Source organism: Scatophagus argus, chromosome 24 (assembly GCF_020382885.2).
Source record: "Scatophagus argus isolate fScaArg1 chromosome 24, fScaArg1.pri, whole genome shotgun sequence".
Taxonomy (NCBI): domain Eukaryota; kingdom Metazoa; phylum Chordata; class Actinopteri; family Scatophagidae; genus Scatophagus; species Scatophagus argus.
Window position 1 is genome coordinate 5,188,860 of NC_058516.1, and position 25,921 is coordinate 5,214,780.

General features: G+C 43.7%; 4 protein-coding genes across 6 annotated transcripts; 2 read left to right on the forward strand and 2 right to left on the reverse strand.

Annotated features, from left to right (window-relative positions):
* The first annotated feature begins 21 nt into the window (after positions 1-21).
* Positions 22-4,274, forward strand: LOC124055361 (B- and T-lymphocyte attenuator-like). Its single transcript, XM_046382135.1, has 6 exons — positions 22-620; positions 2,127-2,444; positions 2,635-2,676; positions 2,760-2,885; positions 2,981-3,015; positions 3,119-4,274. Exons 1-6 carry the CDS (start codon positions 515-517, stop codon positions 3,440-3,442), a joined length of 951 nt encoding a protein of 316 aa, XP_046238091.1. The 5' UTR covers positions 22-514; the 3' UTR covers positions 3,443-4,274.
* Positions 4,275-4,429: 155 nt separating this feature from the next.
* LOC124055362 (B- and T-lymphocyte attenuator-like) lies at positions 4,430-7,704 on the forward strand. The gene is made up of 5 exons (XM_046382137.1): positions 4,430-4,957; positions 5,455-5,772; positions 5,962-6,003; positions 6,434-6,565; positions 6,682-7,704. Exons 1-5 carry the CDS (start codon positions 4,876-4,878, stop codon positions 6,780-6,782), a joined length of 675 nt encoding a protein of 224 aa, XP_046238093.1. The 5' UTR covers positions 4,430-4,875; the 3' UTR covers positions 6,783-7,704.
* A 2,328-nt stretch (positions 7,705-10,032) lies between these two features.
* Positions 10,033-22,996, reverse strand: LOC124055360 (nectin-2-like). Of its 2 annotated transcripts, none has more exons than XM_046382133.1 (8): positions 22,844-22,996; positions 21,087-21,184; positions 20,853-20,980; positions 20,326-20,649; positions 19,511-19,840; positions 16,810-17,094; positions 16,103-16,204; positions 10,033-11,653 (listed from the first exon to the last, which is right to left on the reverse strand). In XM_046382133.1, the coding sequence occupies exons 3-8, from the start codon at positions 20,920-20,922 to the stop codon at positions 11,649-11,651; spliced, it is 1,116 nt and encodes a 371-aa protein (XP_046238089.1). In that variant the 5' UTR covers positions 20,923-20,980; positions 21,087-21,184; positions 22,844-22,996; the 3' UTR covers positions 10,033-11,648. The 2 variants fall into 2 exon arrangements, with proteins under 2 accessions (XP_046238089.1, XP_046238090.1); XM_046382134.1 differs by having other exon boundaries at positions 21,087-21,181; positions 22,844-22,993.
* A 277-nt stretch (positions 22,997-23,273) lies between these two features.
* Positions 23,274-25,722, reverse strand: LOC124055689 (OX-2 membrane glycoprotein-like). Of its 2 annotated transcripts, none has more exons than XM_046382738.1 (7): positions 25,578-25,722; positions 24,949-25,287; positions 24,528-24,836; positions 24,409-24,444; positions 24,225-24,312; positions 24,043-24,143; positions 23,274-23,944 (listed from the first exon to the last, which is right to left on the reverse strand). In XM_046382738.1, exons 1-7 carry the CDS (start codon positions 25,630-25,632, stop codon positions 23,922-23,924), a joined length of 951 nt encoding a protein of 316 aa, XP_046238694.1. In that variant the 5' UTR covers positions 25,633-25,722; the 3' UTR covers positions 23,274-23,921. The 2 variants fall into 2 exon arrangements, with proteins under 2 accessions (XP_046238694.1, XP_046238693.1); XM_046382737.1 differs by having other exon boundaries at positions 24,043-24,102; positions 25,578-25,721.
* Between the last annotated feature and the right edge of the window lie 199 nt (positions 25,723-25,921).

Below are 25,921 nucleotides of genomic sequence, written 5' to 3' on the forward strand. Positions count from 1 at the left end.
AGACGCAGGAAGTGAAGATGAAAGGGAAGGAAAGGGGAGATGAAGGTGAACCACAGACACTGCCAAGAAGTGATGAAGCTGATGTCAAGGTGTGCAGACTCAAACAAGACTCGGAGACTAAAAGAGAAGAGATATGTGGGAGAGGGAGCTCGCAGTTAAACGCCGGGTCTTCGCCACAGCTGCACTGTAAGCAGGGTCAGCGCCTGAATCTGCGGGAATCCCCCTCTCCCCCCTCTTAGTTTGAGATGTTTGGCTCTGTTGGACCTGCAGCGTTTGCAGAAGCGAGACCACCCACCAGCCTTCAGTCCCCTGCGCTGCGCTCACCGCCCCTACGTTAAAGAGTCGAGAGGCAGAGGAGGGGAGGGAGAGAGCAGAACAGAAAGAGGAAGCAGCATGTAGCAAAGACTGTCAGACCTCAGCTGAAGAACTTCTCTGTTTTTTGGGGTTTTTTTAATAACTAAATCAGAATGTGCTCAGCAGAACATTTCCCACTCGGACTGGCTGCGACTGGGAGATGACGGCAGGTTTTCTGAGCGCTCCCATCATGAGGCCCAACCACTGCTGGACCGTCCTGCAGGTGTGCATCCTGGTAGTGCAGCTGCTCACCCTAAATGCTGGGGGTAAGTTAGGATTTTTTTTTGCACACTGTGCTTTCTCAGTGTTTGAACAGTGTTACCTTTCCTTCCTTTGGGTCTGTAATGTGTCAAATCAGGCCTTTTAGCTAAAAGGTCAGCTTATTTCATTTCATGAGTAGCCATCCATCCATCCATCCATCTTCTCTTCCGCTTATCCGTCAGGGTCAGGGGGGCTGGAGCCCATCCATTCATGAGTAACCTTTATCCAAATTCTCTGCTAAAAGGGCTGGCAGCTTTATTTCTGGGAAGTGAACCTTGAAGCGGCGTACGTGTCCATGAAGGATTTAGATTTAAACTGTACAATATGAAGGCTGCTCATATCATTTTTAAAAGGACAGAATGGGTGAAAAGCCTCGATGGGCGACTCGGTTTGTCGTAGAAATCGTAACAGATATCATGTGTTGAATGTGATTGTGCTTTTCATCACATATTTGCCTTTTAACGTATGTAAGTTTCACCACGAGCATCTGAAAAACGTCTGTTTCAGATGCTAAAAATGATATGTTTGGTTAATTTCTTCCACAACAGGAGGGTGTTTATCGCATGTGTGGGCGCTTGATGGAAACAGAGATTTTGTGCAGACATGGCAGAAATATTATTAAAAACAAGAACCTACTCATTAGACTTATCAATTATCTACCCACTCAGCACTCCTTGTTTGAATAGGCGCTTCCTCAGTGAAAACTGATGGAGAACAGTGGCCATTTGAATGACTTCATTTACTGCCACCTCTTCATCAGAGATTATTCTGTCATTTCCATGTCTTTGTGGCCTGAGGTGTTTAACAGATGACTAATGCTGGTGATATGGAGCCAAAAGCTCCAGATGTGCTCCGGAACAGCTGCTACACTGACTAAACTGCTGTTTCTGTGCTCAGGGATTAACTCTGAAACTCAATATTCATGAGAAATAAACTGCTTAATGTTAGATTGACAGAAATATTGCAGATTACAGTAGGGGCTGTGACAGGTAAATTAGTGGCTTTGATATTCCCCCATGAGACAATGTACTTTTGGTGGAGTTCACTCTCACTTCCTTCTCATGTTTCCACTCATCACAAAGATTTAAATTTTCACCGTGTTCAGTTCTTGTGCTTTCATTTTTACTGTGTTAAGACATGCATGATGTTTACTGATCTTTTGATCTTGTATTATGCCAATACCTTATCCTTCCTGTGTCACATTCACAATTAGCAACAAGTGTTAAGCTGCTCATCTATATTTGGTTTGGTGTCGCCTAAATCAGTTTCTTCAGAGTATCTGCAGGGCTTGAAAAGTCTTAGAAGCCTTGATTTCAGATTCCTAAAGGATATTACAAAAATTCTTTTGTATTTAATCCAGATGAAGTCAAAACTTTGGTTGTTCACTGTTTATCATCATATTGATGGGGTTTTTTTAATCTATTGGTTTGTATCAGGATAAACTGCTGCATTACACTAAACTATCAGGTGAATCAGATGAATTAACCTTCTCTGTTATTTTCCTTTCGCAGGTGAAGACTCAGGTTGTGAAATTGAAATTATGGTGCGCCGCAGAACAGTTTATAAGGTTTTTGCTGGGGAGCACTTTTCGATTAACTGCACGGTTGTTTTCTGCAACAACTCACCACCAACAGTCTTCTGGCATAAACGTGAGGACTCTGATCCCGTTAATGTCAGCAGTGGTCACATCACAACGAAGTGGACAAAATCAAGCAGTTCAGAAGGAATATTCTATCTGTTCTTCCAAGGAGTTCTTGAAAGTGACTCAGGTGAATATCAATGTCAAGGTGGAGGCAGCATCAGTCATTCCATCAACGTCACTGTCTATGGTGAGTATGAATTTTTATCTAAACTGAACTAAACGGATCCAAGACACCCGCTCACATTGTACAGCTGACATTTCTAATTGCTGAACTCTGCACTGCTGAATAGCAAATGAACAAACACAGCCTTACACTTCAGCTTCGTTAAATTGTTGTTTTCTGTATCATTAAAACTAAAGACTCTGTTGTTTTATAGACAAGTGGGAGCACACCAGCAGTACACCAAAGACTGTCACAAGTAAGAAAAATCTGTTGTGTTTTACTTAGATTTAAATGCATAAACACATTCATGTTGAGTCAGATTACCTCTGTTGCTTGCAGATGTCACAAGTGTGCCTGATAACCCCCCAAAAAATCTGTGGCTGTACGTCTACACTGCTGCTGGCATAGTGACATTCGTCGTCTTGGTGATAGTTATATCTGTCGCATCAATGCTGGGGTGTAAAGGTGAGATATTCAGATTTTTTTTAGACAAATTCTTTCTGAGCGTTTGAATAATCATGACATGCAGGACATAATTCCACCAAAATGTCATCATGCAGGAAAATCAAAGAAAGAGACCCAAGCTGACAACCTGGTAAGTCAGAGATACACTTCAAAAGAGCCACCTCATCCCATTTTACTCCTTAGAACATTTTATCGCAATATAATTTATTATTATTTTTTTTGGATGTGTGCAGTATACGGCAGTCGCTATGGTTGCGCAACCCTTTCCACACGCCACATCAAGAGGAAGCCCCACGGTGCCGCCATCTCGGAGGTCTACCCAAAGAAAGTCACTGCCTGCAGAGCCCAATGAGTTGCCTCTAGCAGGAGACAACGGGCACCTTTATGGCGGGACGGCAGAGGACAGGGAGGGGTGGAGGAATATGTTGGAGGAAGAGAGGAGTTCTATTGTCTACGCTGCCCTCAACCATCAGCCTCTGGCGGGGGCTGCTGTTCGGTCCTGGAGGCAGCAGGAGGAGACCTCGGAGTACGCTGCGATCCGGGTCAAAGACCAATAGACACTAAAAGACCACTGATGAACTTTTCAAACTGAGACCTTCCAGGCTGGCTCAAGATTAAGAGGGGAAACAGTTAACCTCCCAGAGCAACCGGCATGGAGACAGAAAACCCTTCACAGGCAGCCAAACATTTCCATTTCCATTTTTGTAAAAACTGCTCTCTTATGAGAGCATGCAGATGCTCCAGCTCAGACTCCCAGTCTAACAACCCAATCCATCAGTACTGATCCGATCCTACTAATGTGTGTGTATCCTAATAATGCAAACATTCCACCCAATCTATGAGATTTTCCCTATAAGTGCCAAAATTAGCATCTCATTACATTTAAAGTACATTTAAAAGCCCCGCCCACCTGCACAGGTGTTCAAGTTCAAGTCTGGCAGATCTATGTTAAGAGTTTTGTGTGCTCCAAATGTGCCAAATTGAACTGGAGTAAACCTGGTCGCTGTGGTTTCCACTCCATTTGGATCCGACACACATAAATGGCACATAACAACTTGAATCAAGGGGTTATCTGTGTGGCGTGCAAGCTCATCGCCACCAGCATCAGCAGCACCGCGAAGAATATGATGAATAAACAAGCAGGTTTCACATGCCCTAATCCAAACAGAGAAGGAAATGTACTGTCTGTTCCAGTTTACCAGACATATTCAGGAAAAACCAACCTGCTTGGGGCTGAATGCCACAGAAATGCTGGAGACGTATGATTGTTGTTTTGGATTTTGTTACTTCTTTGAATTTGCTGACAGTCAGAAAAATCATATCATATAAGATACAAGAGAGTAAATCTACAGCACCGTTTCTCACAAAGCTAAATGTATTTTCACAGTATTTTTGTCGACCACTGACATTTCCTTGTGATCTTGGTTTGCTCTCGCCAAAGCTGAAAACTGTGACTTTGTGCTCTCGCACATCCATGACTTGAATTTAGTCTTTGCAGTGACATTGCATGTATTAACAGTAATGGTTTCACATGCTTGCGACCTGCACCATATCAACCACTGACTCATCTTCTGACTATATGAATGACCTCTGAGCCTTTGCAGCTTTGTGTTTCATGAACAAATTGTTGTCTGTGTTTAACTGCCGAGCAGAGAATGTAATAAGAATCATTTTGTGCAATGAAATAACATAATGTGCATCCATAACTGTTTGAAACAAGATTACATGTTGTCATCACTGCTGACCGGCTTTTGTAACGTTTTCTACTGAAAACCCTCAAAGGTTTAGATGCACTGAGGTTGAAAAAAGGGTGTGTGTGTGTGTGTGCGTGTGTGTGTGCATTATAATGGGGACATGCTCAGACCATATACTGTGGTAATCAAAAAACAGGAAGTAAAAATAACACAACCACACAACCTTCACTGTGATACATAGTGCAGATCTGCATCGACACTTGTTTCACTGAAGTGGATGTCGAAGTGTTTCCACCATGAGATTTAAGGGCTGCCTGACTGCTCTTCATGTGTCCGTCTTAGCGGCGCTCCTCCTCCTCCTCACTTTGGAAGCTGACGGTAAGTTCTGTTATTCTGTCTAAATCTGTGGAGGTCTTTGTGACGGTCCCTCATGAACACAAAGCAGGTAAATGATGTTCAAGGTTATTGAGACTGGAGAGATTTCAGATATGCCTGACAGAGCACCGGGTGGACGGGTTTTCTCCTGGAAACACCCAAAGACTGAAAGAGGGCAGCGTTAAAACACAACTGCTAAGTAAATTAATTTTAATTTATTTGGTGTCAGTTCAGCTCCTACTAATGAAGTACGAGTTATGTTCATGAATGGCACTGTGAGGCGAGAATTACTGCCTTGAGGTTTAGATCCTTGTCTGTGCACACTCGCTCATCAGGTTTTTGTGGTGAAGTTCATTCAGAGAAGTTTCCTTGTCCGTGTTCTCATGCTTGATCATAAACCATAAGCATTGATGATATTTTTTTAGTCTGTGGGTTGGTCAGCCTAATTTGTGACATTGCAGTAAACTGAATTAATGTATTCTCTAATTTTCCTTACGCAGGTGAAGACTCAGGTTGTGAAATGGAAATTAGGGTGCGCCGCGGCACAGTTTATAAGGCTTTTGCTGGGGAGCACTTTTCAATTAACTGCATGGTTGATTTCTGCAACAACTCACCACCAACAGTCTCCTGGCATAAACGTGAGGACTCTGATCCCGTTGATGTCAGCAGTGGTCACTTCAAAACAAAGTGGACAAATTTAAGCGGTTCAGAAGGAATATTCTCTCTGTTCTTCCAAGGAGTTCTTGAAAGTGACTCAGGTGAATATTACTGTCGAGGTGGAGGCAGCGTCAGTCATTACATCAACGTCACTGTCTATGGTGAGTATGAATTTTTAACTAAACTGAACTAAACGGATCCAAGACACCCGCTCACATTGTACAGCTGACATTTCTAATTGCTGAACTCTGACTGCTGAATAGCAAATGAACAAACACAGCCTTACACTTTGGCTTCGTTAAATTGTTGTTTTCTGTATCATTAAAACTAAAGACTCTGTTGTTTTATAGTCAAGTGGGAGCACACCAGCAGTACACCAAGGACTGTCACAAGTAAGAAAAATCTGTTGTGTTTTACTTAGATTTCAATGCATAAACACAAAATTAAGATTAGTGTTGTAAGCCTGACACGTTTTGACAATTTGATTGGAGTTTCAGGTAGCACAAAACCCAAGGCAGCAAAGTGCTTTTACCACATAGATACTGTAGATGACTTCCTGACCTGAATGCAGTTTGATGGTCACAGCTGCAGCACTCAGGTTTGCAGGTGAAACTTCAGCTAATCAAAGAACATCCAAACATAGTTTACTAAGCTTTGACTGCACAGATTTCTACAACAATTCACTACCAACAGTGTCCCTGTCAATGTTTATCCACACTGGACTGTAAAAGACACAGGAAACTATTCTTCAGGGTTTTTTTCCCAAATAATCCGGTTGAAGTCATGTTTTTGTGGCAACTAAATCACCTGAATGTTTTTCAGGTGATGACGTACTCCCCCAGACAAACAACATTCAGGAGGTTTTCTGGTCATATGTGCACCGTCTTGTTGGAGTCATCGCATTTGCCATCATAGTCACAACTTTATATTTTGTACCAAAATATGTGCACGGAGGTGAGGATTTTAAATACAGCAGTTGTTTGGTAGCACAGGCCCTCTGCTGACTTCCTGCTGAAGGTCTAATCTGCAGTAATAAAATACTAACTGATCTCCTCTGATGTCAATCCAAGGTATCTGCCGCACACGAAGACGCCAGGACACAGCAAATCTGAGCGGCCAAACCTCCCATCAAGACTTCTCTGTCATTCATATCTATGAAAACGATCAGTAGTCTCCACGTCTGTGCCCTGAAACCAATCTAAGCTAAATCTTAACATTTCACTGTACACATTTTAAGATTGTGATATAACCCGTAATTATTTTGCCTTTGTTATTTATATTTTTGTGTCATTTGCTTTGGGAATAAATGATTGGGGTTCTCCACAGCTTTGAAATAATCCTATTTTTTTCCCTTCAAAGAAAAAAATATGTTCATTTTCTTAATTCATTCATTGTGTGTTCACTACCATGGGGAACTGTGAAACATGAATTCCTGTAAACCAAACTGTCATGATGCAGAATTGAAGATTCTGACGTGGGAAACCGCGATTGTTCTGGCCAAGGCTGTGTGTGTGTGTGTGTGTGCAGAATGTGACACATGTACAGGTAACAATATTTTTGCAGACTTCCGGTGCAGAAACCTCTGTTAAATATGTTTTGTTTTTGGTTTTTTTTTGTAGTTAATCTATATTGAAGTGTGTGTGTGTTTGACTTTGCACCTCTTTTCTTGGTGCTCTCTTTTGATGTTGATTGAAGCAATCTCTTCTCCTGGGTTCAGTAACTCTTGTGCATTTAGAGGCAGACAGCCAACTGACGAACAGGAAGCAGAATCAAAACCACATGTTACTTTAACCCACGTAAAGAAAAATGGCTGGAAGTTGAGAAACAGTAAAGAATACAAAACAATCAGCTGTTGAATGAAGGAAGGTAGCCCACATCATCTTTAAAGTTCAGTAAAGATTTTAATGTGCATGAATAGAAAATCACAACCAGGCAAAAAATAAATAAATAAAAATTTTGAAAAAAGTTCAGCAGTAGTTTAATGGAAAGTTAGCTAACTTACAAGCTAATTTAACAGAGCTATTAGTACCACATAGTTAGCAAACGAGGCTATGAACCTGTGATTTGAGCTAAATGCTAACACGTGTCAGTTTCATTAATATTAATATATCAATATTATATTATATTATATATTTTAACTTTATTTTTAGATTTAGCATTATCATTATCATTAGTATTATTATTATTCATTTTCAGGTATTAGTCGCTAAATTCAGGAAAAACAAACCAATCACAAAAATAGTGCTTAGCAAATAAACAAGTACCATTTTCTCCAAAATTGGTCACATTATTTACTGACGTGTACAAAAGTAGCACATTTACCATATACTCATATTATTTGTTTAAGGCTGATTCTGTTACAAGGTGAGTTGGATTAGCTGAAATTTTTCCATTCAGTGATTTCAACACGTCTTTCAGTGAAACTAGTCAAAGTGCCTATAAAAAGGTTGAAGTCCCAACACGGCGCCTGCAGTATTTCGGTATGAGTCACTTTTAACGTACAGCTGCTGAAGCATATTTCTACCAGATGGACACGGAGGAAAACCGTCTTAATATTCTATTTTAGCTTGTCACAAGATCAGCTTTCTCCCACCTTGAATCCAGGAAATGACACCTTTCACTTCAGACTGAAACCACCAAACTCCATCCTCTGTAAAATTTAATTCTAAAGGTCATGAAACATTTCATTCTTAACAGGAACTACATCCAAGATGATTGATCACAGACAATAAGAATTATTTGTTCTTTTCTCTGATCAAAAGGAATGTTGATTAAAATAGTATTAGGACAAAGCTGGTAAAAACAAGGATTACTAGAAAATTTAAAAAAATATTTAGTAGCGACACTGACTGTCTGATCACACCATGCAGATCTTTATCATCACAAATTAAGCAACCAAAACTGCATAATAGGAAAGTCGCTTGCAGCTAGTTAAAGGGCCAAAGTGAGTAGAAACTGACTTGTGAAGGGTCAGTGGAGGGCAGTGCAGGGATAGTGGGGAGTTGGGCGAGGCCTCACGAGGCACAGGCAGCAGTGTGGCCCGTGGGATGTGCTACCCCTGTGGTTTTGTAAGTGCGAAAGGCACTGATGTTATTGCATTGCTTGCGCAATCTGCCACGGGGTCGCACACACACTTGCACAACAGAGATGCACCCCACCCAAGAGACTGCATCACCCACCATCCACCATGTGACACATGCAGGTTAAAAGGGTCATTGCCCCTTCAGGTTCATAAACGAGGAAGTGCAATAACCTTGTGCGTGTGGGATTATGTTCTGTCTTTATTAGATGTAAAAATCTGTTACAGATGAGCTACTTTCTTCATTATGTTCTTGTGGTGCAGTGGAATTAGAGAAAATGTGCAAAGTATGAATTAAGGCTGGATAGCAAAAGCAAACCTTGACAGTTCACTTTTTTTCACAAATTATGTAAGGTTGCCACCTAGTGGGGTAAAAGCATAACAGAACCTAAATGAAACAGGCAACTGGTCAGACTATATCTTATTGTGCTGGTGATGCAAAGATGTGAACAGATCAACAAAACCCTTTAAAACCACCCAACAGCAATTAGTGAAGTCATTAGTTCCTACTGGTCTGACTCCATAAACATTAAAAGCCACCGAGTGACCAAAAGAAAAACACGAGTGATCTTATTGTGAAATCCACTCAAGGTAGGCACCCAGTTTCCTCCAGATAAGCCTCTGTGTCATGATGAATCATCAAATTATTTGTTTTATTGGCTTGTTAGTGTAATAATCAAAATAAATCTGTCAAATCACACAGTACCTCTGAGTGAAAAAGGAACTACTTAACCTTTCCTGTCTTTGTGAGGTTTGTGGAAACAGTGAGGGGGAAAAAATGTCTATTTCTATGAAAGATCCATCCATCCATTAGATGTAACAAGAATTTTACAAAGGATCCAGTTCAGACTGCACAGTTAATTTCAGGATAAATTCAGTTTTAGAGTTTTTCAAATCAAGTGCCATCTAGTTCAACCTCCAAAACCTTTTAACCAAAACAATCTGGATGGACAAGCAGCACAACATGTAAGAGGACAAAACTGCATTGTGCAGACTTAAATTTAAGGTGTGCTTTACTCTCATGGCAACAATTGTTTATCAGCGTGTTTTTCATATGAAAACCTTGGTGCGAAACTCAACGTGTCCACGACTTACTGCTGACTCATGCAAATAAATTCCTGAAACAACAATTACATTTAAGGCTATCTGTATTTGCACTGGGTAGTCACTTAAACAGTGAATGAAAAACACATAAAGGCACCAAGAGGCAGTTATGCCACTTGCAGGGTCTGAAAGAGTAAAGTCACTAGAGTGGGCTGTGGAGGAAATGAGTTTACGATTGTGTAACTTTCTGGTGAGGTTACCGCAGCACCCACACATCAAGCAGTGAACACACAGCAGATTAAGTCTCAGGTTTTTATTTCTATTTGCCGACTCCAAATGCCGACTTCCAAACACTAAATAAGGTGAATACTGATTAATAAACACAAACTGAAGACATGATCATTAAACCGAAATAAACAAGAAACAACAGGTTGAGGACTGAGCTAAGCTTCTTCCTTCAATATCGGCTTTTATTAACACTTAAGCCTTATCTTTATATACAGATAACTTCACTGTAAAGGTAGATGTTGAGTTAAATCCAACAGCTGTGTTTAATAGTTAATTGATTTTTCTTTTTTCCTGATGAATGATTTATTTTCTCCAAACCTTCCTGTACACAGCACGTGTATTAATATCATCCCAAATAAAAAGCTAAACTCTCACACTGGTGCTCCCTACAGCTCACACACCGTACAACGATGCAAACAAACGCACATGTACACACATGGAGACGTTAAAAATTTCTTTCAAAACACACACACAAACAGTGATTCACAGCCGCATCTTTCATCTGCGTTTGGGCCATGTTAACCACCAAACACATGAAGGCTACAGGTCGGCCACCCTCTTCTCTGTCCCGCACAGCACAGCAGCTATAAATACCAAACCTTTCATTCTGTCCCACTCAAACCAACCTTTGAGTCAGATTTTAACCTCGGCCACCCCACTGCTTCTTTCTGATTTACCGTAACTTGCGGGTCTGGCTCAAAACCCGACACGGCACCCTTTTAATCATCCTTCTTCTCTATATGACAACCACAAATAAGAGGGTTTTCAGGTGACGTAATACCCTGTGGTGGCCATTTTGGATGTCCTCAGCAATCAGGGAGCAGTGGCAAAGACCAGCTGATGCGTCAGCCCGGAAAAACGTCTTTCTCAATCAGCTGTGAGTGAAGGAGGGCTGCATGAAGACAAAACCCTCAGCTGAAACACGTTGGTGTCTTTGTGTTTGCCACATGTCCATGCACCACTCAGGATAAAGTTTCAGTCGACATCTGATGAGAGCTGTGGGGTTTTCGAGTAAATAACACTTGTGCCCTTTTTGAATAGGACCTACTCACATCCCCACTGATAAATGATTTAATGAATTACTTAAATTACGATTTTAGTAGATTTTTAATTTGTTTGTGGTTCTGCAACACGTTAGGTGTGCAGGGTGCAGAGGACTGAGGAGCTGAGGAGTCTCGCAGCCTGCCCTGTGGCCTGGTGGTACTAAAAACACTTCAAACCGAGCAAACTCAAGCTAAATATATCAGCTTAAATTAAAATACATATTTTTTTATATATAACTTCTCATGCATCCGCGAGTTGACCTCATCTCACGCACACGCTGGACCTCACACGGATTTCAACAATCGCCAAAGTAACCGTTCTACTCTAAGTGTAATACCTGGCATTAAATAATGTGGTTTTTAGTTCTGTTTACTCTGCAGTAAGTGACAAGCTAAATCTGTGTCTGCACTAGCAGTATGTTCACAGCTCGTGGGAGCAGAACCAGCACACTGGGCTCGGTTCTGTGGAGGCTCTGTTCCCTTCCTCTGCAGGCTGAGCTGGAGGGCACGGTGCTGAGCAGCTGGGTCAGGCTCAGAGCTCCGCTGGACCCTCATCAAAGCAGCAAACACGCCGGCCTCCAAATCAGTCTGGACAGAAAAAAGAGCGAGAGAGAGGAACACACACACACACACGGTTAGTCTATCAGCTTTGTCCAAAGAAACTATCCATGTTTCATTTCCCATTTTGCCTTCATCACGCAGATGAAATCCTCTCAGGGTGGAGGATTTTGGGAAGCTGGCCCTTTTTCAGTGTTCCTACCCCTCAAGCGATGATAACATGAACACAATCTGTCACACCATCTACTGCCTGATGCAACAGACCAAATCAGACGAGCCTGTTTTTCCTTATATGACCGCAAAAACCACATGGAAAACAATTTGTAGACTGTTTGGGATGATGTTTCTACCCCAAAGGCTAAAAGTTAGTGGGATGGCTGCTGTATCCTCATAAATGCAAAGCGATGCCACTGCTCATACCATGGATTTGTTTAACTAGTAACAGTTGTAACACTTAAAAAATGTACACCTGACAAATAATCTCAAATTCTTTACAATAATCAGATCTGGACAAGACTCTCGCCAGACTAGAAGCCTGATCTTAACGCATGTGGCAACTGATTTAGTTTCTGAATCACTGCTATGGAGAAATCATCTACTTTTAATCCTCAAAGTATGAGTTGTAAGTTGTTTCTCAAGGCAAAAAAAAAAAAAAAAAAAAAAAAAAAAAAAAGTCACAGCACCGTGGCCAGAGGTTGTAATTACCTGATATCAATCCCACACAAGAATGCAAAAATAAACACAGCGAGCACATACACGTCTGCGTGCACAAAACGCCCACTCGCATCCAAAAAAGACCACATGCACAAAATAATGAAACATTGCAGGAATTCCTCAGCCATAACGAAGTGCCTGTCACACCTCAATGTACATGTGGTAGCAATGTGAGCTATTTAGGGGCGGCTCGCGGGGAGACAAGTCCATAGCGTGGAGCCTGGATTGACACATGTAGCCTAAAAGCCAATCAGAGCAAGAGTGACGAGTTAACTCGGCTGTGTGAGGCAGAGAAAATCAGTCAAACTCTGCAGAGGCCAGTAAAGGTTTCTCATTATGTCTCATTATGACAATAATTTTAAAGCTTAAGATGGTTATTTCTTTGCAGTGTGATGTCACCTTTACCACGTCAGCTATGTGATGTGCTGCCCTGACATCATGACTTCGTTTTCCCAACCTTCAATCAGCGTTGCCCTCAGCTCTGTGATCGCGATTCAGGACTGTATTTGTGTGCCGGACAGGACATGGTTACTCCCCTGCACTTCCTGCGGTGCTTCACATCGATGGGTGCCCCTGAAAACACTTACTTTGACGAATAAAAAGGCTCTTATCTGAGGCCGACTTCCTGTCCTTTTAGTTGTGCCACCACCTTATAGTCTGTACATCTCCACCCAACCCGCCAACAAAAAAATCATGGAAACCCAGACACAAATAGACCAGCACAGCATTACTGGAAGAACCTCCGGCCTTGACCCTGCTTCCCAGTTGTGATTGAAGCAGGCAGGCTGATGTACGCCCACTGATTCAGAGGGAACCACAAAAGCCCTCTGTGGAGGCCTCGCGGTGCAGCTTCGACCGCAGACATCACAACTTTTCAGTCCATTCACAGCGGCTTTCTCTGCCACTGAACATCTCAGGCGCGCTCTAAATATTTGTCAACAAAGAGTTTTACTTTCAGTCTGGCTGCTAGATGGATATTCTGCCTCGCCACTCGTGTTGTGATATCTGAGCCATGCAGACAGGTTTGCTTTGTATGCCACCACTCCAATGCAAAACCACATTAAAGCTCCTGAGCGGTTTAACTATCTCTGTTAAGTAATATTTGAGGGACATCTCTTTTAAAAACTCCAGGAAAATAAAACCATAGCTATCTGCATGGCTAGAAACCACTTGGTGCAAGTAAGAAAAGATGCTATTTTGTGCAAACCAGTCCTTTAACCCGCCTCTGCAAGCTGCCTTTGTGAGTGCAATGAAAGAAGGCTTAAAGGATGTGACAAAATGACTCAGGTCTTAAGACACTCTGCATCACAGCTCCCTTCCCTTAAACAGCAATCTGCATCACATCACAGTAAAAGCCTGTGCTCGCAGCCAGGCCATGACGGGGAAATACAGTACGTGTGTGTCTGTACAGTCGAGTATGAGAAGGGGCGTTGTTATCAGATGGGCAGGCTTTCAACTTCGCACTCTGTTCCTCGCTGTCACCGCCCCCTCCTCCCAGGCCTCCCCCGAATGTCTGTCTTCCTCCAAAGTCCAACGGATTAGACAGAGAAAGAGGGCCCTTTCTTGTGGCTGCTAACTCAAGACAATCGGCACAGCCACTTGTTATTCCGCTCAGGACCCACGGAGTTGGAAAACGAGGCGACTTGGGCAAAGATTTGGTGGAAAGTCTCAAGCAGGCGGGAGAAAAATCTATTTTTACAGCGACCCGGCTGCAGTCTGCTCCCACAGTGAATCTTGGCCACAGATAGTTGAGAAAGAGCTGGTCCAACACGACACTATCAATCTTGTGCAAATATGGCACTTAAGATTGTCCCCGACTCGTCCTATGAGTTATGTGCGTCACACAAACACAAACACCCTTAAATCAACAGCCTGACTGAGACCATTGCTGTGAGCCACGAGGGTGAATGTTGGTTTTGGATCTTGACACGATGAGGTGATGAGGACTGTAGGAGTCAAGGCGATGTGTCACTGGGTTTCCATCTTTGGCACATCAGGAAAATGGGCGTATGTGCCCTCTGCTTTCTTATCGCGCAAGAAAACAAAGACGAGGAGGAGCCGTAGGAAAATGGAAACTCATTAATCTTCTCACTGAGATCTGCTTTGGAAATGCTTTGCCCTGGAAGAATTTTTAAGCTTTTTCAGACTTTACTTGGGTCATGCCACACAAACTAAACTGTACGCTGCCAAATCGAGAGGAGGCCTGGGACCGTCCTGACCTTGAGACATCAGCGCCCACTTTTGTTTTCCTTCCTTTGCAACTTTTGTTTGGCCAGCAGAGGCACCAACGTCAGCCAAGGCTTCTGTCTTCGCCGCGATATGTTCAATTTGCCCTGCTTCTCCTCTGTGGGCAGAAAATTTACGATAAAGAGGAAGTGGGCAGCCGTCCACACGCCACATGGCACCGCGCTGTTTCCGTAACACCCAGAGGATTTGTTGGAAAAAGGTTAGCAGAAGTCAAGAGCGTGTTGATGGCATACGACTTAACACCCGCCCTGCCACCTCTGTGGAAAGTAGCAGAAATGTGTAACAAAGCTGTGTGATTTCAGAGAAATGTGAGACATTTACGCTCACTTCACCAACACGCACTTAAACCGCCTTCACCTTCTCTGAGGTTTTTGTTTTACATACTTCAAATGGCTGAGGAAATTTCCCAAATCATCAATCTGGACTAATTTTGGGCTGAAGTGGAACGTCTGTTGCCGTCAGCAGATTTCACACCTTAAAAACACTGATTTATCACCAGAAAAAAGGTGTAACACAACACTGACAAAACAGCAGATACGAAGCAGCATCAGCGTCGTGTTTGTGTCCACCTGAGGGATAGTTAGTCCAGTATTGTCTCCCGTATTGGGCTCCTACAATATCTGACTTCTTAGCTGCTAAATGTGCAAAAGAGATGTGCTGAAAGCTAATGAAATACTCTGCAGGGTCACTAAAATGAATAATTCTCTGTGCAGTTGTCACTACAAGCGACTTCTCCTCTCTGAGGTTGGTTTGCGAGGGCTCATAAAATCCCAGGATGTTTTCTGTTTATGTAATCAGAAGAAATGCGAACATCATAATCACTACGAGGACAAGAGGCACTCGAAACTTGGCCGGCAAAGCAGGCCACAAGACAAACAATGCACTGCGTATCAGCTGAGTGTTTTTCTCCCAAGCCACTTCTTCTCTTCATCTCCCTCGTGCTGATATCATGTTTTAACATGTGGCTTGCGCTGCCATCCTGACCGGGACTCCCTGTACGAAGAAATCCTGTACCTGAACTGGACCCTCCTGGCTAAACACAGAAAGAAATGAAATCCTGTGAAACAGAAAAGACCGCATTACCTTCTCCTGGGAGCTGCCCAGAAAAACCTCAGACTTCTGCTGAACTCTGAAGCAGCAAGGAGCGATGTCAGGAATTTCTCAAACGGCTCTTTTATTCACTTTTCTCACCCACGTTTTCCTGAGCTACCGGGGCCCTGAGACTGGCAAGGGGAAACCCACTAACAGATTCTCTCATAACATAAATTTACTTTTTTTTTTGCAACCATCCTTTTTGCACTTCCCAGAAACCCTGTGGAAAGCCACCAGAGCGAAGGCACGACCCTGCTGCAAACACTTGCCTTTCGCCGGCACTTGTTTCTGCTTGATGTGGACCAAATCGAAATGTAATTAAACGACACCTCAACCAAAACTGCTAATTTAAGATGAGCAGATGTGGCTTGGAGGAGACAACGTGGTGCTTCTCGTGGGACGTGAGGCTGCCGAGTCGGGACTCACCGTCGGTGCAGACGAAGCACTTGCAGAGACACACACACAGACAGAGGAGGAGGACCGCCGCCACACCACACACTGAGAGGAGGATGACCATGGCTGGACCCACTGCGGCACACAAACACACACGTTTATGTTTCAAAATTACAATGTGTAACTTTACGACATCTGGACTAAACATGTTAGGTGATGTGGCACGAGAAAAGTAATCCTTCTCGTATCCCGCTGCATTACAGGATTCAGGACCCCATCAAAGCAGCCGCAATTACCCCACGACGAAAATAGACGGGAGTACACACATGTGGAAAACAAAGGGCTGCTTTCCACTGCACCTCTGCACACAAGGATGGAAGGATAGCAGTTTGTGAAACCCTCCGAGACAGAACTGGAACTTTACTTCCAGCTGGTCTACTGTGCACCTAATCTCTCTGAGGGTCAGTAAGAGCTTACATTCAAAGCTGCAGTTCATTCATTTCCTGTCTTGATGATGTTCATGTTAAATTTTAAAATAAAAATGTTACCCCTGTATCCTTAAAGCGTTTGTTTTTCCTCTCTTGGGAAAAAAAGGACACAGAAAGGCTCACAAACCTCAAACAAATGGCCATGAATTTCACCAGGATGACTGCAGCTTTTTGTTTTTCTGTAGCTGTGTCACATATTTGTCACTTCAGTCTGATAAAAACCCACGAGAAGAAGAAGAGGAAGCTCCTCACTGTTTGTGCTGAGCGGCACCGTCAGGGGTTTCTTCAGGCCCGGGTGGTGCACGATGCACTTGACGGACAGGTCGCTGATGAGCCCTGATTGGAAGAGCAGCGTGCTCGTCACGATCGTCGTGCCGTCGCCCTGCTCGTAGGCGGACGAAATGGGCGGTCCGAGGGTCCGGTTGTCCCCGCCGACGTTCCACGTGATCTCTGCCGCAGGTCGGGACTGGGCGGTGCAGTTTGCCTCGGTGACTCCTGTGGCTGAGGTCACATGGCTCACCTCTGTCTTGGGCAAAACTGGCAAAAGGAAGATGGTGTTTATTATTATTGTTCTTATATTAAAAATTCTTTTTTTGTTCAGTAATTTGAGCCAAAGAGTAAAAAGCAACACATTTCCTTTCCTTCTGCCCATTTCATCTGTTTCTTCTTCCTCATGCTTGCAGCTTTTGGCAAGTTTTCCATTGTCTCAGAGAGCAGAGATTTGTCCTGCACCTTCATAATGGAGATGGACAGACACATCGCCTGTCAATCTGCCCCGGGGACACAATGGGACAAGTTGTCCTCTGACAGAAAACAGGAGCAAAGCAGCTTTTACTAACTGTGTGGTTGTGTTTGTGCATCTGCATCTCTGGTTCTGTCAGTTTAGACAAAGCTTGTCCAGCAGAGCAAGGAGGACGACACACACACACACACACACACACACACACACTGAAGGCCTTGTGTCCAGGGGAACAGTGAGCCACTCATCCCCTGGGCTTCCTCCCAAATTAATCACTCCTTTCCCCACAGTGACACCCCTCCTTCTGTCAACATTATCACTATAGAAACACAAGCACAGAAAGGAAGATAAACAACAAACTCGCACTCCTGGAACGTTTGCTCACGACTCCTAAAAGTCAGAGAGAGGTTACGCTTTTTTTAGCGTCCAGTAAGGAAGAAATGTTGGCGAGGGACGCAAAGCGCCGCAGCAGGTCAGAACAGTAGTTTAATGAGCACAAGGGTGCCTCTGGTTTGTTTATGCACCGCGTTTCCCCTTCCTGAGTTGTTTCTGGGATGCACACACACACACACACACACTTCCTCTCAGCTTACTGTATGTCATGTGTCAAGATCCCTCGTAAAATATTCCCAGAAAGTTGTAGATTGTGAAAGGACGTCCCGCCAAGGTCAAATATTACACATAACAGAGAATGAACCGGTTTGCGTTACAAAAATAATGCTTTTTGTGCTGCTCTGTCTGACAACAAATGACATTAAATATTGCAAAGCTTTGACAATGTGCCTCTTGTTGTTCTTCAGATGCTGGATCACAACCGGTTTGACTCTGGAGTTGCTTTACTGGAGGTGGGCGAGTGTTGTTAGAGCTTGTATACATATAAAGCACTAAAAGTGATGAAAAGATGAAAAAAGTGATGAAAGTGACATATTTCGTCATTGGAGGGAACTCGCTCCAATGAAATTCGTGACATGATATCTACCTCCAGGACATTCATGCTTGTCAATCTTTTGCAAATATGTTTCTGGCAATAACTTCATATCAGTACTACATGGCTGGGATGCTCTTGAAAGCAAAGCGAAATGGAGGCTCTCTTCTCACAGACTCAGATTCAAATCAGGCCGAAGCAGTAATGAATCATGTTACTGCCTTCATAGAAAACACCAATTCTGGGGGGAAATATGCAGCTTTCAGTGGTCCTCAACTAACTCTATGGAGTGGAGGGAACACTGCTGGAAAAATATAGTAAGATTTTTTAAGACCCCCCACCAGGAAAGATACAATAATGAAGGTTCAATCTGTTGGAGACAGTGTGGGTCAAGGGAGGCAAACCACTCACACATATTCTGGGAATGTCCTAAGCTGAGTTCATATTGGAAGGGTATATATAAAATATTGTGCACAGTATTCAAAATTCATCTACCCATGGACATAGAGTCACTTTATTTGGGCCATATAGTGTGTTTGAAACAGAGGAGGGATATAAAGCTACTCCAGGCCCTTTTGGCGGCGAGTAAAAAATCAATCACTAGAAGGTGGCGAACTACAACTCCGCCTACCATACACGATTGGTATGGGGTAACCTTAGAAATATTTAAGATGGAAAAATTGACTTACTCTCTGAGGGCTCAAAAAGATAAATTCTACCAAATTTGGCAAAAATGGATTGATTTTGTAACCCCAACGAGAACAGATTTTGTATAACTTTGTATAATACCCGGTTTTAACAACTTTCCCTCTATAGTTGAGAAGAATGTAAAAATGTAAACTCCCTTCAGTTCAATTGTATATAGTTACTGTTTTTTGAAATAAGTGGGTGAATACGGATGAGCAGTGTCATCTTAATTATACGGACTGTAAGGCATTTAAGGACTGAGTCTTGGCACTGGAAAACTGCGACATCTGGATGTTTTCTTTTTCTTTTTTCTTTCTTTCTTTTTAAATTTTCTTTTTATTACATATGTATAGGACTAAAACAAGGAAAATGGGCAGAGTGTGCTATGTAAAATGTCGAAAAGCTGTAAGTTTAATTGTGGTCTTTTTCCAAATAAAAAGATAATTACAAAAAAAAAAAGAAAACACCAATTCAAGCTAAACAAAGCAAATTAAAATGTTTAGAAAGCCTTAATTTTGGTCTTTTTCAGTGTGTTCCCCCAGCTTTGCAGAGAAGGTGTTTCACTGTGACTCAAAACCATCCCGTCCAGGTGAGGTACTCACCATAAACAGAGAGGCAGGCGGTGGCGCTTTTGGTGCCGTCTGGGTACGTGTGGAACTCGCAGGTGTAGCAGGCCTCATCCTCCATCCTGATGGACTGGATGGTCAGCTGGGTGTCGCTCAGGCTGCGGCTCAATCTAACCCGACCCATGAACTGATCCGCCACGCTCTGGTGGTTGTCCTTGGCGTAGGACGCCACGGTGGTGGTGTCGCCCTGCTCGGCCGTCTTCCTCCACAGCACCTGGTGAACCCTCTCAGGGAGGTTGTACCAGCAGGACAGGGTGGACGGCTGACCACTCACGGCGGTCTTGTTGCCCTCCAGGCGCACTTTACCTGGGACAAAGGGAATGAACATCATATGATCTGTGACTGCACGTTCGCTGCACGCCGACAGTCAGAGCCGCAGCAACAGAAGGAGTCTGGGAGCAATTAAAATCAGGTTTAATAGAACAAACAGAAACGCTGAGGCTATCTGAGCGGGTGGGCTTTTTCTCCTGGATGTTCAGACCTTAGTCGACCACTTCCTGTCTCGCAGTGAGAAAAACAAAAACGCTGCAGAAAAAAGGCTTTGGCTTTGCAGAGCAAAAGAACAAAAGTGCAAATGTTAGGTGTGAGCTGCAGCGCTGAAAAGTGCTTACCGAAGAGAAGCTACTCTCTGAGATAACAGAAACCAGGAGCCAAAACCCGAAAGCAAACACAAAACCTGACTTCCTGTCGTGGAACAAATTATTAAGGGACACTTGATGATCTGAAATATAAAAACACACTCCGATGGCGGGAAATATTAGTTACAGACTTGCCCTGAAAACCAGACTGACCTGTGATGCTGATGCATGTTACGCCTTCTTGCTGGCCCGAGGGGAAAACGTCAAAGACGCAGCGGTAACAGCCCTCGTCGTCGGGCCGTACCTTCTTGATGGTGATGGAGCTGGCGTCGTTGTGGGAGGCGGTGATCTGCACGTTGCCGTCCTGGTGGCTGATCACGATGGGGGCGCTCTGTTTGTACGCCAGCAGGACCTTGCTGTGCTTGTTGAGCCAGCGCACCTGCCGGACGGTGTCGCCTGTCGCCGTGGTGATGTTGCAGCCGAGCAGGAGGGGACGACCTGCCTCTGCTCTCACGCTGGCAGGAGCCGTGACCTTACCTGAGTGCAGAGACCACAGCACATTTAATATTAATGTCACCTACAGTTCAGAAGGCTGCTTTAACGCTTCCCATCCTTGTTGTGGCCTGGCAAAATGCAGTGGCAGAAAAGTGGAGTTAAAGTTTAGAGTATCTGAAATCCTCTTAAAATGAGTCACAGTCAGCTGACGGATGCAAACAGCACCGACTGGACGCAGAGCGTACCTTGCGTCCTGGAAACAGCCGCCCCGATGATCCAGATGAGCAGACAAATGGGCAGGGCAGGTCCACTCATATCGCACACTCAGGCAGGGTTGCTAAATTCCTGATCCAGTATCACATCCAGGCTGCAGCTGCAAAAACACACACACACACACACCGTCAGAGAGCTCCACACCTCAAACCGACTTGTGGTTACTGAGTGAAAACGTGAGTGGAGGAGCCGTGGTGGAGGAGTACCCCGTCAGCTGTCCGGCGATGGGACTTGTGGAGCTGGTGGTGGTGGTCAGCACAGTCGGAGCTGCATCTTAATGGCACACTGTCTGCTGTGCTGTCTGCTGTGACGGGAAACACGAAGCCAGAGGATGACGTGAGCAGTGACAGCATCGACTCGCAGCATCATCACAGGTCACACACTGCACTCGGCGGCGAACGACTTTGGGAAGTTTGTGCACCTGATGTCAGCTGTTGCCACGGTAGGATGATATTTAAACAACAACAACAACAACTTCTGCTGCTGCTGATTCAACAGACATCACCCGCGGGGTCTAATGGAGGCTTTACAAGTTAAGACATAGCATGCGCTTTGCCCCTGGCAAACCCATAATCACCACTTCGACGATTTCAAAACCTGGAAACCTGAAACCCAACCTCAGAAGCATTACGGCGGTCGGGAGATGAGGCAAGGAGACGTTAGTCATGCAGGTAATCGTAACCTGAGTGAGACTGAGAGTGCGGACAGCAGCCAAGCACAGCGGCTGGTCGGCTGTAAACATCACAGAGCGTCAAAGCTCCTGTGTGTCCGGAAGACGCCGGGTGGAAATCTACTTCACATCCTGGACAAAAAAAAAGGTGGAAACAGGGGGCATCAAGACTTTGATCAGACTCTACAAGTGAACTGAAGTGGACTTGACTGGGAGAGAAAAACCACAAGAGAGACCGGGTCCAGACCTCAGAGGTTTATGGGCGTTATTTGCTCTTTTACAGCTCCAACCATCTGGCTTTAAACATGCAGCCTGCTCCTGTTGGGCAACAGTTTAATCCCTTTTCCACTACAAAACACCACTGATGTCTGACAGTGGGCCACAACAAATCACACTCAATCAGTCAGTCAAACCACAGCACACACAGACAAATGTGAGCTTCCAAATTTGGTGCTTTTGTCAGACGAGTTCACAACTTATGAAAGCGAGCTCACCAAGAGAGGGAATGAAACCTGAGCCCAAATCCTAAAGATCTGCCCCTGCATCCAGATGTGAGCCGAAACACTGCTGCCACAGCTGGTTCAGACCACGGGGACAGATGTTGTGGGAGATTTCTTTAACAGATTGCTGTTTTATTGTTTTAACCCAATCAGAGGAGGAGAAAAGAGGTTTTTCATGAACCCATTTTGTGGTTGTAAATCTTCCTCCAACAGATTTACCACACAGAAATCAGGAAAACTGATAAAACTGAAAACCTTAGACAGCACTTCAGAAATGTTCATGCAAAAGAGTGCAAGTGAGTTTCATAAAGCTTTAAGTGAATATAAACTTGTTTTCACTCGGTTCACTGCACCTTACATTTTATTTTAATTTGCATAACAGTCAGCACTGCTTACATGTTGTATATACATTTTTATATTGCTTTCTATATTGCTATTTTTGCATAATTTGTACAGAGGTGTAATGCTGCTGCTGCACTGTAATTTACCAGCCCGGGATCAATAAAGCCTATCGATCTATCTATTTCTTGTTTGGCTCAAACACGTGGAGTCTATGAACTCACAGTGAAGAAACAACGCTACAAAAACACGTTTAAATTATCCACATTTTCATCGACACATCCTGAAGAGTTTCACCACAACAAGTCAGACAAACTAAATCAGCTTGGTCGTTTCTGCGTTAAACAGGAAAGTCTCCAACTCCACGGAAACTTCCAAGTTATTCCGAGCGCGTTTGGCTGCAGCTAAAAGCGACCGTCGTGATAAAAAGGACAAAAAGGACAACAAAACTCACCCGCTGACAGATGATGGCACAAAACACAGTCAGCTCTCAGCCCTGGAGTCAGGTGTTGTGAGACTGCGGCACACAAATCCACAGTTCATTGATTTAAAGCGCGACTGAAGTGGGTTGAGCTCCTGCAAAACAAGCGTCAAATCTTCTGCAGTCAGCGTGAGGAAAGCACGACCTCTAGTGGCCACGACGTGCACCTTCAGCCGCACACCTGCTGCATGCGAGCAGCGCATTCCCAGGGACAAATCAAATTATTATTACACAAAATTAATCAGTCACAAAATCAACAGAGTTTTTCCACTGGCACACTTTCTGGTGTGGAAACGTTAAAATATATCGTGAAGGTTTGAAGAAAAGAAGTAAAAGAACTTTTTCATAATTCAACTGAAAGACAACAGCAGACATGTCAACAAAGGGGAGGCGTGGATTTAGAAACTGTTTCAACTGCTTTTATTCAAACAAAAGTACACAATATTAAGCCATCATGTGTACATTCCAACGTGCACATTGAAAATTTATATATATACATTCATTTATATATATATACAATATTATATAAAATTAAATGAAAACACTTCATTGGAGCAATGAAACATTCCTCATTCACACTCATATTCACATGCACACAATCTGCTGGGAGTTCATCTTTGCCAAAATTCAGTTTCTTTAAAAAATTTTTATTTACAAAAACCAGCAGCAGATTTATAACCTACAAACAAACAAAACTCGTGGACATCTTGATGCAGCTGTGGATTAAGGTAAAATATCACAAACAAACACATGTTGCAAAATACTTGGCACATAATCACATAACAAAATGATCATGTATAATAAACAAATACAAAAACATAAAACCTGTAGTGTGCATGAATGGTTCCGATCCCACTGAGCTGCCCTGACAGACGGATCCCAGCGTCGCTTCCTTCGCCACATCAGACCTCATGCTGGCACTCGCGTCTTGTTGATTATTCGCCGTGTCGCTAAGTAATCTACTTTGGTCAGAAGATGATGTGTCGCTGACATTTTGCAGTCGAAGACGGGCTGACACAAGTTTGGTTTTTCTCAGGAGTTATCCGAAGTCTCACGCTTTCGTGAGAAAGCTTCCTTCAAATGAAAACAAGACATCAGTCAGTTTCTAAATGAGCCCATCAAGTTTGTAGGGAAAGCAAAAACAAACAAACTAAATGAATAAAGTGTCTTACTTAGGAGTGAATCCAGCTGGTGTTTGGGTCCTGGTCTCCTCAGAGTCCCTCTGTGACAGACTGAAGGAGGGCAGACGTTTATCAGTTGTTTGGGTTTGTTTCTGAAAAGACGTCGGTCAGTTTTGAACACATGAGACCCTGGTATCACAACCAGACAGATGCTGAGTTGACAGTTAAATCACCTGTTCCAATATTTCCATGTAAGCAGGACTGCGAAGACGCCGACAGCAGTGAAACAAACACAGGAAAACCCGACGAGCAACATGAAGTCTGTGAGAAAAGAGGTGACGTCAACACTCAGCTTTCAGAAAGAAGCTACAGATCAAATGATGATATCGACTTGAGACGCGCCCAAAGTTTACTCACACACGTCGTTGTTGTCAGATCCAGATTGATACGACTCTGAAAAACAAAAGACAGAAGACACGAGCTGTAAAGTCATCATCGCTCTGAAAAAGATCTGTGGCTTTGGAGGAGTTTCTCACCATCAGCAGACGACCGTTTCACCCCGGGGACCATCAGAAACCTCTCGAGCTGAGGACCATCAAACACTCGCACGACACATCCAACCTGAGTGCTGTTGTCACGGATACCTGACAGCACAGCCGTCGTGGTGACGGTGACCGTACCGTTGGTGTTGGTGACCCTGACAGAGCTGGAGTTCGACAGGTGGACGTCTCGCGTCAGGACTCTCAATGTGACGGCGGGATCGGGTCGACCTGTGGCCGAGCAGGACACGACTGCCTCCTCAGAGGAGTTTGTCCGTCCAACGTGCAGAGCAGGTTCATGCAGCTCTGCAGAGAAAACAGACCCAAAGGTGTCAGGAAGACCAAAGCGCTCAGCTCAACTGGTTTAAAGTGTAAGTCACCACAATGATGAAGACAGGATCAGATGTGTGCTTCTCACCACAGAGCTGAAGGCAGGTTGCAGCAGTGAAAACACCTTCAGGGTAGGTGTTAAACATGCAGTGATAGCAGCCTTCATCCTCCTCTGACACCTTCTTGATAACTATGGAGCTGCTCTGCAGTCCTGCAGCCGTGAACTCCACTTTGTCTCTGACGTCAGAACTCACTCTTTCACCGAAGCGACTGGTGTAAGAAGCAAGACTCTTCTCCCCCCGTGATGAAAGCTTCTTCCATGTGACTTGAACAACATCTTTAGACTGCAGGAGCTGACAGCTGAAATGAGCGTCGTCGCCCACTTCTGCCCTCACAATCCGCCGAGTCTCAATCGGAGAAGTCAGACCTGCAGGGAGTCATATGGTGCTTATAACGAGCCGGAACGCACAAGTCCAACTCGGTGATGAAGCCTGATTTATTTAGGTGTTTTGATTTGTAAAATATTCATATGAATTAAAATGCAAATGTATTGGCAGGAGCTCGTGTGATCGTTAACGGTTAGCCAAGAACACTGAGCTAAAGACCAAGCGGAAGTCACACAGATGGAGCCTTTATTCAGTTTGATAAAAGTAAATTACACTAAATTAAATTACAGTAAATTGCTTGTGTAGAATCGTTTCTTGTCGTCTGTCTTACCTGTGGAGAAGACTCCAAACACAGGGAGTAAATATATCACCCCACCTCGCGTCATCTTTATTTATCTATGACTCAAATTGAAAAGCCCGCTACTTTCCCAGCATGCAATTCGAGAATCCGGTCAAGCCAGCCTCCCCAGTGTTTTCGAGTTCGAAGCGATTTCACAATAAAAGCAGTGTCCGGGCAGGTTCAGTCATTAAATGAATAAAATAGATATAATAACTCCTTCCTTATGAACGAATAAATAAATCAAGATGAATAAAATGTAAACAAAATTAATATAATTAGTCAATATATCATCAAATTGGTTGAATCAAATTCGTTGTGCTATTTCAAGGAAACTT

Bases quoted from the DNA above. Each gene is read 5' to 3' on its own strand.
- LOC124055361 (XM_046382135.1), top strand. From the start codon at position 515: ATGACGGCAGGTTTTCTGAGCGCTCCCATCATGAGGCCCAACCACTGC. The intron at 2,677-2,759 runs GTAAGAAAAATC...TGTTGCTTGCAG, and splicing joins TACACCAAAGACTGTCACAA to ATGTCACAAGTGTGCCTGAT. The intron at 2,886-2,980 runs GTGAGATATTCA...GTCATCATGCAG, and splicing joins ATCAATGCTGGGGTGTAAAG to GAAAATCAAAGAAAGAGACC.
- LOC124055362 (XM_046382137.1), top strand. From the start codon at position 4,876: ATGAGATTTAAGGGCTGCCTGACTGCTCTTCATGTGTCCGTCTTAGCG. The intron at 4,958-5,454 runs GTAAGTTCTGTT...TTCCTTACGCAG, and splicing joins CCTCACTTTGGAAGCTGACG to GTGAAGACTCAGGTTGTGAA. The intron at 5,773-5,961 runs GTGAGTATGAAT...GTTGTTTTATAG, and splicing joins CATCAACGTCACTGTCTATG to TCAAGTGGGAGCACACCAGC.
- LOC124055360 (XM_046382133.1), bottom strand. From the start codon at position 20,922: ATGAGTGGACCTGCCCTGCCCATTTGTCTGCTCATCTGGATCATCGGG. The intron at 19,841-20,325 runs GTCAGTCTGGTT...CCTTTGTCCCAG, and splicing joins AACATGCATCAGCATCACAG to GTAAAGTGCGCCTGGAGGGC. The intron at 16,205-16,809 runs GTGAGGAGCTTC...TGTGTGCCGCAG, and splicing joins GGTGCCGCTCAGCACAAACA to TGGGTCCAGCCATGGTCATC.
- LOC124055689 (XM_046382737.1), bottom strand. From the start codon at position 25,632: ATGACGCGAGGTGGGGTGATATATTTACTCCCTGTGTTTGGAGTCTTC. The intron at 25,288-25,577 runs GTAAGACAGACG...GACTCCCTGCAG, and splicing joins GTTTGGAGTCTTCTCCACAG to GTCTGACTTCTCCGATTGAG. The intron at 24,103-24,224 runs GTGATTTAACTG...GCCCTCCTTCAG, and splicing joins ACATGGAAATATTGGAACAG to TCTGTCACAGAGGGACTCTG.